Consider the following 14,671-nt stretch of genomic DNA (forward strand, 5'->3'; position numbering starts at 1 on the left):
GTTTTATCGGTAATTACACAATCAGTGAAATTTTTTGAACCATGAACAATATCGGAAATTTCTGAAATCGACGTTTTTCTTGATTATTATATATATATATATATATATATATATATATATATATAAAAGCAAGTAAAAAATCTGCCGGATGGAATCATTTCAAGCGTTTAGGGGAAGGAAGAATGCAAATAGCAAGTTAGTCACTACTCTCCAACTCTTACCATTTTGAATGAATTTGTAAAGAAATACTTCATTCTATTTTCATTAAGTGAAGTCATTTAATGGTATATTAACAATATTGGGTTTACACAAAGAGATTTCTTAATTTATTTCTCCAAGATTTAAAAGTAGCGTTTTTTGTAAAAGTAATGAACATATATAATTTTTTTTTTTTTTGCTAATCTGGAAGATAATAATTATTATTAACATATTCAATGAATTTCACACTTCAAAACAGAAAAGATGAAAAATAAAACACATTCAAAATTCGGATACTCAACCTTAAAATCTGATACGTGCGCAGTTGTTTTTTTGTTTGTTTTATCTACAATCTTCACCCTCCCTACAATACAATATATTTTGTTCAATTTCAGCTGATTATTTTAAGCATATTTGTAACCACAAATAAAGGGGGGTTGTAGGCAAAAAATATATATATGAAAAAGAAAAGTGCACTGTTATAAAGTTTATTCTTCACTTAATAATCGGTGAGAATTTCGTATTGATTGGATAATTACTTGATTTTTGATAGATTTTTAAAGAGAGACCCCATAAAAAATACTTACTCCCTCCTTCTGCTTTGTCTGTGCCTATATATCATCGTTATCATATTTGGTTTAACATCAGTTTTTAAGGCTAGAATGTGTTGGCTAATATTCATGTTATTAGTGTGCACACTGGAGAAGCATATTTTTTCTTGTCATTTTTTATGAAAAATGTACACTTGTGTTATATAAAGTTAATGTCATACAATTAAATTCAATAAACATGATTTGATATCTTTAAGTATCTGAAATAGAAACATTTCAAAATAGACCTACTTCTTTGTTGAAGCATATGTTGCCATATTCTTATTCACCACAAACAAGGCACATTGCCACTAGAATGTAAGTGGGGAGTTGAGAAGCAAGGTGTCTGTTTCCATTGCACTTAAATTTCTGCATGTTAGTATGGTCAGGGAAGTAGGAAATGGGGTTGAGATTCCAAAGTCTAGCAGTTTGATGGAAGAAGTTTGGTAGAAGGCTTTTGGCATCTGGGGATCTCTACAGTGAAGGAGTGGGATCTAGCTGCTTACTGGATTAGGCGGGGGTATTTATGTCAAGAGAATACAAGTGCTATGAGTTTGTTAAAGCGCATTCCATTTAAGGACTTGTAAAATAAGCACAGGAATGCAGCATTGCGGTGATGTGATACGAGTTTGAGCTTGGTTGACAATGCAATGTGAAGATGCACCATGTGCACTCACTAGCCGTGATCGAGTCAAGGTCATCAATCTGATCAGTGCTTCAATGAAGAGTCTTCATATCGAGCAAAACCAGAAGTTCAGTTATTTATTTTGTTTTGAGATTACAAATATTACTCGTCTACTTAAGTAACTTACAGCATTGAGTGTTTGCTGAAACACATAAATTACATTACAAAGTCTCTTGGCTGAGAGCCCTAAAAGAACCCAACTGGTTAGAGAGGCATGCTTGTCCAAACTGCCTTGGTGTCTCTCACCAGACCCAACTTAGTTAGAGATAAATCCTACCATAAAAATAACACGAATATACAACTTTGACTGTCCATATAAGATTCTTTTCAACAGCTAACACACTGAATCTTAGTAATATGATTCAGAGCACAGTCGAGTTAAAGCTACATTTTTGTTTTAATAATAAATAAATAAATAATTTTGTGTTAATAATAAATTAATAAAAAATTTTGTGTTAATAAATTAATAAAAAATTTTGTGTTAATAATAAATTAATGAAAATTTTTGTGTTAATAATAAATTAATAAAAATTTTGTTTTAATAATAAATTAATAAAAATTTTGTTTTAATAATAAATTAATAAAAGAAACCTCAAATTTGGAACATACGAAGATAATTTTGTAAGGCAAAAATTTTATTCAATTTGGATTTTTTGTATGAAAGACAACCCAAAATTCAATAATTAAGCCCATCATATTAAGATGGAACTATTTTTATATGTATAGAGACAAACAATATCGTGCAATATAAGATGAATAAACAAGCAGATAAAAAAACAATACAAAAAATAATAAACTAACTTAAAAATAAACGAACTATTAAAAACACAGGAGAAACGTTGTACATTTATAAAGAGAAAAGATTGAATTCTGTTTACATCTAAATTTTATCAAAATAATCTAAAATATGAATTGAAATTGAATGAAATTCCATAATATTTATTCATTTTTGCACACTAAACTCTAAGCTAGTTTGTGATAACTATTTCTAGTTCCTAAATTAATAAATGTTCTTAGAGGTTATCTTCTATGGAGTGAAGTCGAATACACTCACTGTCTTTTACTGTGGTAATTCACTGCATATATCTGCGTTATATCTGTATCATTAGAAAAAGTTACCTCCTGCCTTCAGACTTCTGGCTTCATGCACTTTAAATTGCACCAAAGAAAAAGGCTATCTACTCAATTAGCCACCCCTCACTCCGAAGGAACGGCATGGCAGCAGATGTTTGCCATAAAATTTCTCGTTGGAGATTTCTATATTTTTGAAAAACGTTCTTCTGCCAACAGGAGTTTGTTCTCATCTAGTCTATTGTATCTTTTACCCAAATGCACATTATATATATTTCTTTTATTACCAGCCGTGACCACCCACAAGCGTTCCTTCTCACTTCCTAACAGGAAATTTAAACATTTTTCCTAATCAGAAGATAAGATTTAATATAGAACCTTCAGCAAAACCTATGCAAGCATTTTTATTACCATTTGGTAAAGATTTGTGTTTCTGAATTTTTGAGATGAGGATTGATAATTTGTATCATTTGGATTATTCGGACTATTGTTCTCATCTTGAATGTTAATTTCACAACGTTTCAGCCAATGCAACTTCCAACCTTCTTCAGGTGTTGCTTGTTGAACTTGGGAATCTTTCAGTTAAACTCGAAATCTGCATGGAATTTTGAACCGACCCTGTTATATAAGAGGGAAGAATACTCTCAAACGCATTTCATAAAATGCAAGGAAAAATTCAGTTCTAAGTGAAACTCTTCTGGAGGTTGAAGGTTCAATCCTTAGTGTGGATGCTACTAAAAATACAATTGGAAATTACTTCAAGACTTCTACCCGATCATGGCTGATAAAATAAGAAGATGTTACTCCCATGGATTAAATAAACGGAAATTCTGTACAGATTCTCAAGTTGGATAAAAAGATTCCCAAGTTAGACAAGATACACCCAAAGAAAGTCGTTGGTTACATCAGCCAAAACATGAAAATAACTCAAGATAAGAACAGTATTTTGAATAATTGAAATAATATATAGTAAATATTTATTGTATTACAATTGTTATATATTTAACTTGCGACCATACTCTTTTGATGAATGCCAAGTAAAGTATTAAATAATACCAGAGTGTAGAATCAGAGACGGAACTACAGATCATTCATTGATTTAGGAGTTAGAACAAGTGTAACATGATAAAAGTACCCAAAGCAAAAAAGAAACAAGGCGTAAACATTCAAAAGTTTCAATCCTTGGCCTATCAACTAGAAGCAAAGTGTAGTATCTGTTCTGATGCTAACTTCATTTTATCTGTCCTCTATCAGTGAAGGAGAAAGCTTTCTCAACTGAAGCAGTTTGTATTTTTGTCCCAATCTAAAGTATGCCTTTTGGGTAACTACATTTTCCCCACATTAAAAACTGAACTTGTGTCTAGCAGCTTTGTAACTCTTATTCCCCTTATTTTGTCCTTTAGTCCTCACATTTGATGAGCAATGTTTCTGACAAAGGGGGAAGAATTACTATTTTCTGGGCCAGAATCTATCTATATAATACTTATCATTGGCTAGTTTTGACCTTGAAGCGATATTTTTTATAACTCCGTACATCAAGTGGTTTCATGCCTTATCTGTGTTTTTCACAGAGAGGCAAGTAACTAGAAACATATTTAAATTTAATTCATTAAAGAAAAAGTTTTTTTCATAGAGCCTTGAAAAATCATGCTTTGTATATTTAAAATCAAAATACTTTTTATAAAATAAACTGGCCCAACTTTTTATAAAAGTTGGGCCAGTTATCGCACTGACAGTAAGATTAAAACACCAAATTCACATTAAAAATTTAAAAAAAACAATAGCTTTATGTGATTAACGTTCTAAGGTTAACTAATTTGCGTACTGCTTTGCAAAAAGATATCTTATTAATTAATTCAATATTTGTTCTTATTGGTTGCAAACCGTATAACCCTCTACCATGCTAGAAAATTACTTGCACCAGAGAGCATCCTATATATTTACAAAACCACAATTCACTCAGACATGGAGTATTGTTGCCACTAGTTTATCACTCTTTAACAGGGTCCACTCTCATAGTTTCTTCCCTCAGATTTTCAGACTTCGAAATTCTCTTTGTTTTCTGCTTCCCTCATTGTACTAATTTGCAGAAGTTTAAATGCAATGTGAACAAACATCTAACTACTCAACTCCTTTCAGTCCCAGTTAGACACGGTTGCAAATAGTAGCCTCTTATATTTGTTCCAATTGTTTTCTTTCTTTATGGAAACTGCTTCAGACAAGGTGTGAAGCCACTTGATGTTAGAAGCTAACGAAAACAAAAGATGATTAGTGCAAAAACAAAAAATGCCTATTGGCCTTAGTCTTGAAAAGATCACGGATTTAGGTAGAGGGAAAACAGTAAGAAGAAAGTTTCACAAGCCTGCGGTTCTTGAAAAGAAGTTACTAGTAATGAGAAGTTGTATTACAATGAGATATCAAAACAGCAAATTGATGGAGACCAACCACTTGACCAACAAGTCAAACGAGCTGGAACAAAAGAAGCAGGGAATAGATCAGACAATTCTTAAAAAAAAAAAAAAAAAAAAAAGACATGCCATAATTTGTTTATTGTGATTATACAAACTACTGTTCTCAACTCGAGTGTTATTTGCACAATTTTTCAATCAATGTAACCTCTGACCTTCTTCCAGTATATCTTGTCAAACTTGGGAATCTTTCTGTCTAACTTGAAAATCTTTCTGTTGAACTCTTTATTTAATCCACAGGGGTAGTATGCTCTCATTCTGTCAGTCAGAACTTGGTAGAAGTTCTAAGTAAGTTGCAACAACTCGTGGCGCAGTGGATAAAATACTTGTTAAAATTCTATTCTAAGTTACACTCTTTTGGATGTTGAAAGGTCAATCCTTTGTGTGGGTGACACTTAAAATACAATTGCAAGATTCCCCAAGTTCGACGGAAAGATTCCCAAGTTCGACAAAATACACCTGAAGAAGCTCAGAGGTTACACTGACCAAAACGTTGTACAAATAACACTCAAGATGAAAACAGTAATCTGAATAATCCAAATATGAATAAATCATTTGGAAATATCTTAAGTAGGACGACTCCTAGTGTAAATGTGGTATTGTGGTGACTGAGATGATTCTAGTTAAAAACAGAATAGACAGTTTTTATTATTTGTAATCAAGGATGACCAGCAACATTCATTTTTTTTATTTTTCAATGGCCTTATGCCTAATTTGTTGTTAATTTTATTTTATATTGCTGTAAATAAATATTTCAAAGTGCAGTATCTGTTTTGATAGTGCACTCCATCTGTTTTATTTTCACTCAGTAAAGAGGTCCTTCTGGACTGAGGTGATTTTAATTTTTGGCCCAATTCAAAGTATCCCTTTATTTAAAAACCTAAATTGTGTCTAACTCTACCCTCATGGGAAGGCAAGAAAATTCCGAACACTAGATCAAAAACAATACACAGAGAAATTTAGATTTTAGCATTGTGTTTCTTAAGTAGCTTAAGAAATTCATTTTCAAGAAATACTTTGATGTCTTATAATCTGGTGGGAACACGGCATATTCGTTGGTCAGTGAGTAAACATGAATACAAGATGTTTTGTGCCAGGTTATAAAAGAGAAACAGATATTGACACTGAATATTTATTGCACTGTGATTGGTAAAAAAATAAACCTGATGACTTGAACTTTTCATATTATTTGGATTCTTTGGACTAATTCTCATTTTCAGTGTTATTTGCATAACATTTGGATATCACCTCCAACTTTCATTGGTCAATGTCATCTCGGACCTTCTTCGAATATATCTTGAACTCCGGAATCTTTTGGTCTAACTCGGGAATTTGCACAGAATTTCGAATAGAACCTTTTATTCAATCCATGAGAACATGCTACTCCATGAATTAGAGAAAGGGCTTTGTTTGAAATTCAGTAGTCCAAATAATATGAATCAATCCTCATCTCAAAAATTCAGAAACGTAAGTTGAGCTTTTGTCCAACCAAGAGTCGATACATAAAAACAAAATCACTACTGTTGCTATTTTGCACAATGTCACACACATATGCTTTCAAAACGAAAAAAAAAAAAGAAAAAAGAATATATGTTGAGTCACTTTGATTCTGTAAGTCACATAGGAAACTACCCATCCACTGGTGAAAATACATGGAGCTCAGAAAGGATGCCAGAAATGCACTTTTCCAGAAAACCAATCTGGAGCCAAAAATGTATGTGAATGCCAATAAATAAATAAAATAATAAAGGTGATGGTGGGGAGCAAGTAAAAGGGCGAAGGGAATTTTTTTTTTTTTACCTGTAACAGCAGGCAGTCTCGGAACACAGTCAGCCACAGATTTCTGGAGAAGTTGTACATCGCGGGATGATAGATCTGTTGCTCTAGCAAGATCGGGACCTGATAAGCTAAGCACACCAGATAATGTGTTGATTTTGGCTAGAATTTAAAAAAGAAAAGAAAAAAAGAAATGATTACAGTAGAGAGAGAAAGAAAAAGAAAATGATGATGAAATCACAACAAACAGAAAATGTTAGCTTCTATTTTTATATGGAACAACAACAATGCAACAAAAAATCAAAACAAGTAAGATTTGAAAAACGTTAAAAAATAAAACAATAAAATAAAATGCATTTAATAAATATCTTGGTTATTTTTTTTACTAAAACAGTTTCTTTTTGATTTTTGTTTCGGTTTTGTAAAAGTCTCACCAATTCTTACCGGTGTTATACTAAGGAAAAGTCCCTTCTGGTTAATACTTACGTAAATTCCAGTTTACTTATAAAACTATAAATAATTTTTTAAGACAATGACTGAGTTAAGAGGATGGGATCACGATAGTTCTCCCTGTCCCAAGTGTTAATGCCTGGGAGGATTATAACATGACAACAAACGGACATGATAATCATGGAAGGATGGTATCATCCCACCTCCCCACAAAAAAGAGAAGGTAGTCCCTGAGAAGATGGTCTCATGACCACAAGGCAGATATTAAATTACTCCTTCCTTTCAAAATGGAGGTAATTCCTATGAGGACAATCTTATGACAACAGAACTGATACTACGCTACTTTTTTTCTTTTTTTTTTTACAAAGGAGTCACCACCTATCAAGGATAAAGGTTAATCTATGTATTTATTGGCATTCAATATCAATGAGACAATCGTCGAGAGATTCGCTAACCCTATGAGATATGACATTTAGCACATCTGTTGTAGATCTAGCAGAACGGAAATCATATTGCATGTCACTGAGGAGGTTATTTTTGTTGAAGTGGTTGACTACTTCTCTATTAAACACAGAATTTGAGGAAAACAGCTGAGTTGCCGCAAGAATTAAAATTAAAACATTACAATAATAAATTAAACCATTTTTTTTTCTATTCTGATTTGTTTAAAAATGGCGGGTCATAAGAAAAAAAACAGTTTTTTATGGTTTCTTGGCTTTTTGGTTAAGATCAAAGTTGAGTGTCTGTTTTCAGCTTCCCAGCGACATCAGATGTTTTCTATCAACGAAAATATTGCACATATAAGATATGAAAATGTAAAATTACAGCTGCATATGACAGAATATCAATTTATTAGAAACTGTTTATAAAACAAGTGAAGCATGCATGGTCCCACGCGAGTGCACAGTGAACGAGGCATAAAAAAAAATGACCAAGTTCAACATTTGCCCCCTCCCACCCCCATTTAGCCCTAAAGATCTCCAGGGGATGTCAAATCCTGGTGAAAATGAACAAACGGTGCAGTTTTAAGCTTTAACATATGTAAATTTGAGTTCTGCACCATGCAAAAAAAGAAATGACTAAGTCCATCATTTGACCCCTCCCTTTAGTCCCAAAAGTCCCCAAGGCCTTAACATATTTAAATTTGAGTTCAGCACCATGCAAAACTGCTAAATAGCCATACACAGAAAATTTTGGTCAAATACGGTAAAATAGTCTAAAAAATGGAGTGCTTTTATTAGCCCTAAAAGAGTCCCTGGCGCACACCCAAGAGTTATCGTGAAGTATAGACAAACAAAACTATATAGAAATCAGTTAGTTACAACTTTTCAGAAAGTTTTATAAAAATCCAAGGCATCAATTTTTTTTTTTTTAATAAGCACAAAAGTGTCAATTTTAGCCATTTTAACCCGGAAAGCACCCCTGGGCAACCAGAGTTTTCCCGGAAAATCTGTTTTGCTACTTTTTTACTCATATCATGTTTAATGTTTGTGCAAAATTTCAAAAAATTCCAAGTCGTAGTTATTGAGAAAAATGTGGACAAATGAACAGACGAACGAACAAGGGTGAGTTTACAGGTCTACCCTCCTTTTGTCAGGGGACCAATAAATATGCAAATTAAGAAGACAAAATGATGTTTGTAAATATTCTTAATCTACTATATATACGGTATTTCCAAAGTTTATGTTGTATCATAGAAGTACATAAGCACAACCTGTTGTGATGTTAATATAGTTAGGATAGATGAAAAAAACATTTGTATTTAGTCATGCAGACTATTAAATACCGGGTGCAATTAATTTATAGTCTTAATCAAAGATAAAGATTTAAGGAAAAGAAGCTATTCTCTGAAATTAGAGAAATACAAAATAAATACTAATTATAATGATTGATAATTAAATGCTTACTTTGTTACATATTACTTAGCAGTAGGTAGGTACGAAATGTAAAACGTGGCCAGCGAGGATTGAGCACATGAGAATGATACCATGGGTGTGAAATGACTCTTAAAGACAGACTTAGTTCTCATGACCTCAGAGGAAGATTGAATCTGGAGAGTGTGCAGAAAAAGAAACTTTGATGGCTTGGTTGTGTTGAAAGAATGGATGAAGGTTCTTTGGTCATTAGGTATAGAAAAGTAGAAAAGTTAAATTAGAAGGTTCAGTTACGATAGCAGTCCAAGAAAAACTTGAGAGAAATAGGGATAAATAAAGACCTGGACAGAGATAGATTAATTTGGAAGTTTATATCTAAAAGCCATCCAATGCATGCCAACATTTAAAACAGACATTAAATCGTGATGATGATAGAGTCGGCAGCAGGAAGCTTGGAACCCGCTTATAAAATTGTTAGCAAGTATTTAAAGGAAAAAAAAAAAAATTCATTACATGACCTTAAAAACGCTATCCCATCCAAAAGTGGGTGAACATTTCTGCTCTATGGCCCAGAAGTGAGTAATCATTTTAGATTAAATTTTCAAGTGAAATTCATCTCCCAATCTAAAATCTATAATATATAATTTTTTTTCTTTTTAATTTCTTTGTACCCCTTAGATTTTCAGGTTGCTTACATGTATTATTTAAAAGGAATAGAACCTTATTTTTATTTTTAGGAGAATTAGTTAATAGTACAAGGCTTCAACAATACTAATCAATCCAGGTGTGGGATGTTTGACAAAAGATGACTGTCTATCCCGCTTTCTCTCAAATACATCCTTATCACCCCTTCCCACATTTTCTTTGGCCTTTATTGGACAACTGATCTTATTACCTCAACTGTTCTATGTGTGACCAAACCAACGAAGTCTCTTATTCTGTACACATTTCCCTATACTGTTGGCTGCATCAAACAGAACTCTAAGAATATAAAACCTTCCCCTCCTGAGCCTTGGGCTGGCGAAGCAAGGTAAAAAGGACTCAATGACTCACATATCCACTTTTTCCATCTCGTGTAGACATTCTTACACACTAGAGAAAACCAGACAAATAGAAATTAAATGCTATAGCTATATACTCGTGTGAACAAGATAAACCAACACACATGCATACACAATGCTATGCTGCCAAATACTCACGTATATTACTAACATATTTACACTATGAACCCTTTGACTAGTGACTATTTACTCAACTTTCTTTACCAAACACGCATTTGCACTTTTATATGCTTATAAAATTGTCATATAAAAAGGTTTTGTAAAAAAATTTCATTTTTCTCAATTTTGCATTTACAAAACTGTTTATGTTTTAATTAGCACTTGCTAATTGGTGACCCTGCTATTATTTCAATGTCTCGTTTATCTCCATTTTAATCTGCATGCATGCCACCTATATATCTTCCTTTTCTTCCTTTGCTAAAACATAACTTTTATACCCAATTAATGTTAAATGTTTGTGTGGTTCTTGGCAATAACCAAAGGCATTATCATTGTACAAAAGGGACCACGCCGCAGTTGATTGATAACGGCTTGCTAAGAGAGGAGATACTGTCTGCCTTGTCAGATTGAATGCCGAAACCAGATCCTCGGTGAGTATGAGAACGTCCAATGAGTGCAGTTTGTGGATTACACAATCATTTTGATTATAACTTCTCATTGTTCAGACACTATTTCAAAAGATACAACCCAGCAGACAAGAACAATTGTCAATCAAGAGAAGGAGTCACACACTATGATAATCTCTCAGCCAAACGTTGATGAGTATTTCAAAGTGTAATATAAAACTGGGTCAATGAAAAGAAACATTTTTGTTTTGATTTTTTTTTTTTAATTCTTTGTTGTGCTTTTTTATTTTTTACATATCTAAAAAATGATGAGATAAAGTCGAGATTGGTTCCATACGACCATCATATTTGATAAGTAAAAAGATAAGGTAGATAAACTTTTATTTATTTCTCACTAGCCAGTTTGTATACTAGACTCCCTCCCCATCACCATCATTACCAGCTTTTGCTCCACAAGACAGGCACAGCCTTTCACGAAGGAATGTAAAAAAAAAAAAAAGTAATAAAAAAAATGTCTTAAAAAAAAAGAAAAAAAAAAAAAAGAAAAAAAAAAGGCTGTCAACCTTGTTAGTGGTGTCTACATTTGCAGGGTGTGTTGGGGTGGGGCTATGTGTATTTTACGATTACGACATATAAACCCTTATTAGGTTATTCAATGCTAAAGAAAAATACTTATTTAAATAATTAATTGAACAAAAGTTTCTATTTTACCGAGAGATGAGTGGAGATTAAAATTGCAGGTTCATACCTTTCTCACCTATAGAAGTGCAGGATTTGATCACAATAGATTCAAGGGGATGTATCCAATTGAGAAACTGCATCAAACTAAAATCGACATATGCTTAATCATCATTGAACATTGTCACCTCATACACACCAAATAGACACTAATTACTACTGATCAGGAGATCTAAACCCAGTCAGAAAGTCACCCTTGATTTCATAGGCTAGAATTCTACCTTAAGGCCATAGGCAATTAAGTCAAGAATTGAGGGAAATTAAGTGCCTATAAATGCAAAGTTAGCAGGCATAAACAGTAAATACTCAGAGAGTATTCAACGACAGGAAGTCAGAATATTGCATTTGCGCTAAAGTTGAACACCTTTTCTTAATTCCCTAAAGCGGGCTAAACTTTATTACCCTTGAGTCCATAGGTTAGCATTCTACCTTAAAGCCACCGGAGTGTTTGTGTGTGAAAAAGGGACAAAAGGAAAAAGAAATTAAACAAGGAAATAAGTTATCACAAAAGAAAGCTTGGCTGGGTTTCTTTGATTGAATGAATGAATGTGCTAGGGAAAAAAATCCTGTGTTTTTCTTTTGTCTCTTTTTTCACACATCCTGTCTCCATGGTATTTCATTTTATGATTTTATATATATATATATATATATATATATATATATATATATATATATATATATATATATATATATATATATATACAATTAGTTATATTTTATTTTTGGAAAAAGGATTCCAGCAGAGTACTCTGTTATAAGGAAAACTCCGAAAATAAGAGTGTGATGAGTATTAGCTGAAGAGAGCTTGATATTGTCCTTAATTACCAAGTTTGAAACCGACAGTTCTCATGAATTATCTAAACTTTCTGTAAACAAAACACACACACACACACACACACACACACACATTATATATATATATATATATATATATATATATATAGAGAGAGAGAGAGAGAGAGAGATTCTTTTGAAACAAACAATAGAGTGCTCAATTATTCTCTAAGAGCTTAATATTCATTTATTAATGAATTTGCAGAAGTTTGCATCTCATGATACCATAATTTTACGGTTAAAAAATGGACCAGGGCAAAGAAATTGCCGGGTATAATCTGTCCTATCATTCGTTAGTCATGTTTGATCTGTAAAGGGAAGATAAATGAAGAAATGATGAGAGTCAATACAATATTACAACTCCCCCAATTTTGGTTGAGTCACTTTTCATCTGAAATTTCCATTTATTTGTCCTTTTTCTGTTAATCTCATTTCCTTTTCCACTACCATTGCTACCAAAATCGTCTAATATCATTCATGTAAATTCAAAACACCTTCCGTTATTTATAAGTCTTTTGATAAAAAAAGAGTCTTTGTGCAGTATCCTATATTAAAAAACAAAAATCTGTATGATGTGTGCAACTCTGATGAAAGAAAATATACACAAAATCTCACATAAATTGATCAAATAGTTTTATTTTTAAATAAGAAAATCAAATTTTATGAATAACAGAAGAGCTTGCTCGCCATTTTGAAAACATTCTAAAAATACAAAACAAAGGGAGGTAATTTAACATAATATAAACTTGCAAGGTTTATGTTCTGATACTCAATAATCGCTTTAAAATGATTTTTTTTTTTATATAATGATCAATTTGCATAATTTTTAAAATATGATATTTCTGTTTCATCACGAGTATGTGCATCATACAGATTTTTCTTTCTTTTTTAATATAAGGAGTCATTCTAGACAAGAACCAAAAGATCAAAATATAAAATCTTGATATATTAGTTGCTTTGACGCTCTTACAAGGACTCTTATAGGAAAACAATCGGAGAGAGTAGTTCTAACTCGAATATTCCCTTTGGAAGGGATAACGGGAGACCTGAGCTGCACAAACAACTCCAAATCTTTCAAAACAACACCATTTTACTGTATCCGTTTTTCCTATTTGTTATATCTATTTTATTTTCCTGATGTAATTCTATTAAGTGAATTTTAACATTTAGGTGCTGCATATATATAAGTAGGTACGTGGAATTTGATGATAGAAATCGATAGGACCCATGGTTTTGAAAGCGGACTTATAATTCTTTTGTAAGTTTCAGATTACTTTTTTTGTTGTGTTTGAAAGATTAAAGTCTAAAAGGAAAATATATATTTTTACAAGTTAAAAAAAAAAAATGTTATAATGAAAAATGCTTTTATGGCAGCTTTGAAAATGCAAAAATTCAGTTCAATTTGAAAGTTAAATAAATTCATTGTAAAAAAATCCCATGGAAGCAAATACTAGTTTTCTAAGACTATTTCAAAGAATTAGTAAAGGAAAGTCTTAATATATTGAATAATAAAGAACCCCATTTTTTTTTTTTTACAAAAGTATTGCTTAATTACCGCCAAAAAGCGAGAATTTTGTAACAGATCTGGCTTTTTACAATCAAAACAACAAACAAAGCGTCATACATAAGTTCTATGGAAACCCAAAATGTTAAAAAGTCTATTTTATTTTTAAATTTATAGAGGAATTGAAACATTATTCTACTTTAATTTCTTTATTTTTGAAGATTATAAAAAATATTTATTAATTTAGGTAATCCTATTTTGTTGTAATAAAAAGGAAGTGCTTATTTAATTAGAATATTTATTTACTTTTTACATGACTAGATATATTCTTAAATGTATTTGAATATTTATTTAGTTTTTACATGATGACTCGACTTATTCTTAAACGTGTTGTAACAATAAAGTAATCTTTTTTAAATAAAAGTAAAAGTGCATTTTAAGTGTGAAAAAAGTTGATTAAAATCACTGATTACACTGACAACTTATTCATTGAAAAATAAGCTAGAACAATTATTTATTAATAATTAAATAGAATATACTGCAGGTGGGATGCAAATCCTGTCATTTAAAAAATTTTTTTTTTATAATGTTGTCCATCAGTATTTGCCTAAATTAATGGTTATTAAAAGTAATACCATTTTTTTTTTAATTAATTTTTTCTTAATGATCCCGGATCTCAATATTTTTCATTTTATCTTTATTTTCAAGATTGCAAAAAAAAAAAATAAATAAATAAAAAATAGATAAATAAATAAAATAAATTCTTATGCTGAGGTTTACACGTTCATGGATACAAGGAAAATATAATATTACATTTGAAATTCCCACAAGAATTGTTATTATTGAAATCACATGA

At 31.5% G+C, this 14,671-nt stretch overlaps 1 protein-coding gene across 1 annotated transcript in view; it reads right to left on the reverse strand.

Moving 5' to 3' along the window:
* Positions 1-14,671, reverse strand: part of LOC145260524 (DNA repair protein XRCC3-like) — a 313,200-nt gene that overhangs the window by 114,233 nt on the left and 184,296 nt on the right. The window contains exon 2 of the mRNA XM_080118716.1: positions 6,813-6,950. Within this exon, the coding sequence (XP_079974842.1) occupies positions 6,813-6,950 (138 nt within the window). The remainder of the gene's footprint in view (positions 1-6,812; positions 6,951-14,671) is intronic.

Source organism: Euprymna scolopes, chromosome 36, assembly GCF_053919585.1.
Source record: "Euprymna scolopes isolate OS-2025 chromosome 36, ASM5391958v1, whole genome shotgun sequence".
Lineage (NCBI taxonomy): Eukaryota > Metazoa > Mollusca > Cephalopoda > Sepiida > Sepiolidae > Euprymna > Euprymna scolopes.